This window comes from Condylura cristata, unplaced genomic scaffold (genome assembly GCF_000260355.1).
Source record: "Condylura cristata isolate star-nosed mole 26May11 unplaced genomic scaffold, ConCri1.0 scaffold00008, whole genome shotgun sequence".
Classification (NCBI taxonomy): Eukaryota; Metazoa; Chordata; class Mammalia; order Eulipotyphla; family Talpidae; genus Condylura; species Condylura cristata.
This window is the reverse complement of record NW_004567109.1, coordinates 6,397,083-6,402,869: the sequence shown is the minus strand read 5'-3', so window position 1 is coordinate 6,402,869 and position 5,787 is coordinate 6,397,083. Positions and strand designations below refer to the sequence as shown.

Here is a 5,787-nt window from a genome sequence, read left to right as displayed (position 1 = left end):
TGAAGGTTTGCTGCAAAAATGAGTAAAAACCAGCCGTGGAAAGGAAACGCAGTTATTACATCACCCCTACCTCGCGGGGGGGGGGGGAAGGGAGGAGGAGATGGGGAGGAGAAGTGGGGCTGGGGGAGGCGTGGTCACCCTGACGGACGGGCCCGCCGCCCACTGGGAGGGGAGGCCTGTTGCCCCGCCCACCGCCCTCGCCCCGCCCATCGGCGGCTGGATAAGGGCGCGCGGGGCTGCGGCCGGCAGGGAGGCTGGCTCTGGCGCACCTGCTGCAGGTGCGTCTGGCGGACCTGAACTTGCAAGGGGCGCGCCGGGCCCGCACTGCCGAGAAGATGCGCGAGCGCACAGTGCGGCTGCAGTACGGGAGCCGCATCGAGGCGGTGTACGTGCTGGGCACGCACCTCTGGACCGACGTCTACAGGTGAGGTGGGCGCTTCTGCAAGGGCCGGCACCCCCTGAGACCCCGGGAGGGCCTGAGGCCGCACCCCTAGCCAGCTGGAGACCTTCGGGAGCACGGACTCAGCTATCCTTCCTCCAACCGAACTGTAGCTCATCCAGATGCCCCTGCGCCGAAAATCCAAAAATCCTGCCGCTCACTCAGAAACCTGATAACCTCTAAATCTTTTGTCATTCTCCCCAAAGTCCCGAGACTCTCCCAGATACCCCGACACAGCCCCCTACTGCCCGAAGGCTTTCCTGCCACCCTCTCCCCTTTGGCTTTGCTGTTCTCTCCTCCCTTCTCCCTGAACCCCCTGACTCACCGCCCACCCCAAGATCATCTGAGCTTCCTCCCAGGGTTTGCTGGGGGCAGGGGCAGAGAGAAGTTGCTGAGGCAGAGTCCCACCTTAGGGGGTACTCAGGCTCCTGTTTCACCCTATGGGAGCTCCGGTGTTGCTTATCCCCAGCACCAGCCAAAAGCCTTGTCCCCAACTGCCTTCCCCTAACTTCACGCTGGGGTCAGGGAAGGACTTTGGTCCACCCACTCAGGGCCTCGGACAGGATGGGCTGTGGGGTCTTTGAGAAAAGAGCCTGATTCAAAACCTGTTCCTCCCTCCCTGGCTCCGTGCCTCAAACTTTGTTGGAGTGCAGGATTTCTGAGACAGCAGGACTCATGGGGTGGAGGATGGAGATCAGCCCCCAGGAAGTGGGGACATGACTATGACCTTGTGGGGGGGGGTTCAGGGAGGGGGGCAGGCCTGGGAAGGTGTTTGGTGTGAAGGGAGGAGCGGAGAGAGCCCCCTCTTGCATGCAAGCGTTTGAAGTGTTCCGTGTTGCTGGAGTGGGAGGAGCTGTGTTGAAAGGAGGGAGCGAGCTGCAAGACTGAAGCAGGGCCCTGTGCTGACCAGCCTGGGCAGGGCCTCTGACCTCCCTGTGCCATGCACTGAGCTGGTGCCCACATGGTTCACTGCTCCTATGGCCTCAACGTCTGCAGTGCCCCCACGCCCCCACCAAGCCCCAGCCCTGTCTTCCCACACACCCTCTCAGCCAGTTCCCAGTCACCTCCAGTGGCCCGGGCAGCCCTGCCCAGCCAGTTGCCTGCCTCCCCCGCAGCCACTGGCCACTCTGATACCATCAAGCCCCAGCCTCCTTCCCCGAGGGCAAAGGCCCAGTTGGACCAGGGGCCTGTCCACTCGCCACTAAGAGCTCAGCTGTCTGTGTGCCAACCTCGGGAATAACTGTGGGGTGATGACACAGCCATGGAATGGGGTCCAGGCCTCAGTGGCCTGGAGGGCTCCGCACCCCTCCCACCCCCATTCTGAACTGGGCACTGTCAGGGAGTGGCGGGAGGCCAGGACACTCAGGGCTCTAAGCCTCAGCTGTCACTACACCCGCCTGTCTGTTTGCTGGGGCACTTTGGTGCAACCCCAAGGGGGTGGGGAATAAAGAAGGGGGTCATGCTCCAGCCTCCCTCCCCTCTGTCCTGGCAGAGAGGCCCAGCCTGGGGTGGGGGGAGGGGGAGGTAGACTCATCTTCCCTCTGGCGGGGGCAGAGATGTGACCTCTCCTTTGTCCTTTATCAAGACAGCGGGTAGCCACACAGGGGTGGGGGGGAGCCCCACCCCCCCACCTGCACATCCCTTGATGCCACCACCCCCAGTTCCATCCCCACCCCAAGAACAGTGCCTCTAGTCCCACAGAAAGAGAATGGGAGTCGCAGACAGAGCCATACGGGCAGTTTTTAATTTTCTTTCCTTTGGTGGTTTCAAATAAACAAGTGGAATCAATTTTAATAATTTATTTAACCCAAGATGCCCCAAATTTTAGCATCTCCATAAGGAATCGATTCAAAAAGTATCAATGAGATGAGATAGTTTACAACTCCTTTGCATTCCGAGTCTTGAGACATGTGTGTTTTAGATTCTTAGCGCATCTCAGTGTGGACTGTCTGATTTCTGGTGCTCAGTGGCCCATGAGACCAGAACACCGTAGGTCAAGAGCACTTGAGGCCAGAGAAGTCTTTGTGGGGGGGGGGGGCTGTCCTGTCATTGCAGGGTATTTAGCAGCATGTGGCTTCTAACCTCCAGAGGTCACTAGCAGCCGCCCTGTGTCCTTCCCTACCCAGACTCAGGTCCTGCCCCCAGGGTCTCCAGGAGACACCAAGAAGTGAGGCCTGGGGGCCCAGGCCCAGGTGGGGAGCAGTGTCTCGGCCCCCCACTCTTGAGTCACAAAGCTGAGTGAACACCCACCTCCGCCAGACCCCCCTCACTGAGATGCACGCGGAAAGGGCCTCCCACCACCCATCTAGCAGGCCCTGTGGCCCACCCCTCCCCCAGCCAAACTAGGCCTGAGCCAGCCCCGTGTTGAAAGCTGATCATCTAGGAGCAGATGCCCAGAAAGAAGGAAGTAGAGTTTTTTCTGGAGATCAGCTTCGCGATAGTGGGTAAAAACACTTGTTGTTTCCTTCTTCTGCTCTTGACATGCTTGTGTTAGGCGTGGCCCAGACGCCCCGTGGTCCTGGGGCTGACGGCCACTTCCCCCCGGACAGGCCTGGGTCCCCATCTGCTTCTGGCTTGACATCAAAGAGAAGCACAGAGTGGATGGCCCCTTGTCTCTCACCTCCAACGGGTCATGTCTTCCCTACACTGGGCCCAGGGGATGGGTCAGGGAGCAGGAGCTAAAGTCATGGGTGATCGCACTCTGCCCAGCTCTCCCACTGACCCACAGACCAGGCTGTGGGGGCAGCTCTCCTCCACCTCCCTGGGCTAGCGCTCCAGGGGATCGGAACTGTCCATGAGGCAGATGCCCGCTGCTCCCCGATGGGCAGAGTGGTCAGTTCCTGAAACCGGAAGTCTACAGGAGCAGCGGGCAGACAGGGAGGGGGTCAGGATTGTCCGGACTCTGCAGAACAGTGTCCTGCTTACATTCGATCACACGACGAGCCATAGGTGCGACATGGGAGTGGTCCTGTGTCCCCTTCCCCAGAATACCCCAAGGCAGAGTCCGAATGGCCATTTATCCCAGCAGGGCCTTGCCCATCACTCTCTGGCAGAAGGTGGAAGAGGGGATCGGGTTAGTGGTTCCCACACATTGCAATGAAATCCCAGGCAACCCAGAATGGCACAGATCATAACACACCCCAGGAGTCAGACATGACTATCGGCCTCTTTCTATGGACGGAGAAACTGAGAGAAGGGATATTTGTCCAAGTTAACACAGCCGGTAAGTGAGGGGTACAGCCCAGCCACAGGCAGCTCTCCCGGCTGCCTTCAGGGATACATAGGCATGTTCTCGCCAGCTCCCAGCCCTCTGTCTACAGCCTGCGGCGGATGGGGCTGCCTGGATGAATGAGTGAGTGAGTGAGTGAGTGAGTGAGTGAGTGAGTGAGTGAGTGAATGAATGAATGAGGTGTGCTCAGTGATGCATGTCAACAGCCTTTCCCAGGCTGAGCTTTCCACCCCCAGCTTTAAGGGACGGCACCCCTGGAAAGGCCAGCAGAAGGTCAAGGGCATGTGGCCGAGTTTAGCTAGAGCAAAACCTCAGAGAGTGATGGTGGGAGGAATCAGGCCAGGTCAGGTGGCCCCATAAATTAGAACACCCAGCACCCTCAACCCTAAAAAGGAGGGCCTGCCAGGAGCCGCTCTAGGACTTGGGTTTCAGACTCTCCCCCCACAACCACCCCGCCCCCCCCCGGGCAGGGCTCCAAGAAGGACCTGGCATCCTGTGCACAGCTGGGGTCCCTGCGAGCTTTCCCTCGCTGCCCTTGGGGGGCAGAGGGTCACACAGTGCTCACCCCTCGGCTGGACAAGCACACCTGTTAAACTTTGGGGAGAGGCAGCTCTGTTCTGCCTGGCCGTGCCAGAGCCTGTGCCCAGGGGCTTTGCCCAGCCTGCTTGTCGCGGCCACACATGGGGCCAGGCAAGAAGCCAGCCTTGGGTGTCCCCTCTCTGGGTCTCTGACTCCTACCTGTAGGGGTTCTAAATCTTCCTAAGTGTTTTTCATTGGATTCTCGCGCAAGCCAGCCCTCCGCCCACCCCTGCTAGGCTCCCCTTCCTGGAGTGCGGCCCCTGGGGGACCCTAAGCCCAGGAGGGGAGCAGCTAGAGCTTGAAACAAGAGTTCCCCTCCCATCCTGACAGTCCATCCCGCAGATGGAGCAAGGGGTGCTGGGGTCTTCGGTGTGCTCATCTGGAAATGGGGTGATCTGGACAGTCCTCAGAAAGACGACACCTGGCAAGGCATAAATACTCAGCAAGTAGTTATCAAGAATTAGTACTGGGTTTATTATGTTATTAAAGTTAACAGTGGGGCATGTTCTCAAAGAACTCATAACCCTCATGAGAGAGAAAACTCCTGACCAACTGTTAAGTGTCGTTTGAGGCAGTGGCAAAGGGAAGAGCTGTGGTTGATGGGGCCGGGGAGGGCTTCCTGGAGGAGGCAGCAACAAGTGGATCTTGAAGGATGAGCAGGGTTTCATGATGAGACCAGGGCCTGCCTCAAGGGCGCAAAGGTGCCTGGCAGCAAAGCTGGGGCGCAGGGGTGTGGAAAGGACCCAGTTTCAGTGGGCTGAAGTAGGTTAGAGGGTCGGTGGTTCCACCTGGACCCTTGAATGCCAAGCCCAGGCACCTGGCTTTGTTCTGTAGGCCGTGGGGAGTCATTGAAGGTGTCTGGGAAGGGAGGCATGGATTAGACAGCTTCTTCCCCAAGGAGAGGGCCGGGAAGCTGGAGGCATTCCCGTCTCGTGGGAGAGGCCGCCGAGCTGCCCAGGACACAGGCCAGCAGAAGGCCTGGTCATGCTTTGCCACTGGTGCTCCCTCAGGCCCCAGCCCCCACGCTGCCAGGTGTGAGGCCGGGCCTCCCCCAAGGCCATGCGGGTGCTCGCCACCAGGGTACATGCAAGCTGACACCCATGACCCCCCCTCAAGCTCCTGCAAAGACCCGAGGGCAGTCACAGGATGCCAGGAGCTGGGGTCACCATGGGGGTGACCCCCAGCTGGTGTTAATAAGGCCCTGGCAGGTGGACAAGCTGACAGCCAGATGCCAGCTGGGAGCAAACGTGTCAAGTCTGGGGCTGAGTAATTCCCAGGTCGGCCGGGCAGGCCGGAGCTCCTCCCCGCTGACTGAGCCGAGACCAGAGAGGCTGGCCGCCATCCCAGAGGCCAAACAGCACTGGCGGGAGGTGGCGCAGATGTGCCATCACCGACTGCATGTCTGACGCTGCTGTCCTGTCTCTCTGAAGGCTCCTTCGAGTGGCGCCAGCTGATCAGCCATTTCTCTCTATTGCCATGGCCCTGCCTGCCCCCACACTGCCATCACTGCTCCCCTGGATAGCTGTAGTCACCTTCTCAC

At 59.7% G+C, this 5,787-nt stretch overlaps 1 protein-coding gene across 1 annotated transcript in view; it reads left to right on the top strand.

The window, feature by feature from the left end:
- Positions 1-241: 241 nt before the first annotated feature.
- PADI2 (peptidyl arginine deiminase, type II) overlaps positions 242-5,787 on the top strand; it is a 39,860-nt gene continuing 34,314 nt past the window's right edge. Inside the window, exon 1 of the mRNA XM_004679354.2 lies at positions 242-424. Coding sequence (XP_004679411.1) covers positions 336-424 — 89 coding nt within the window. The 5' untranslated portion in view covers positions 242-335. The remainder of the gene's footprint in view (positions 425-5,787) is intronic.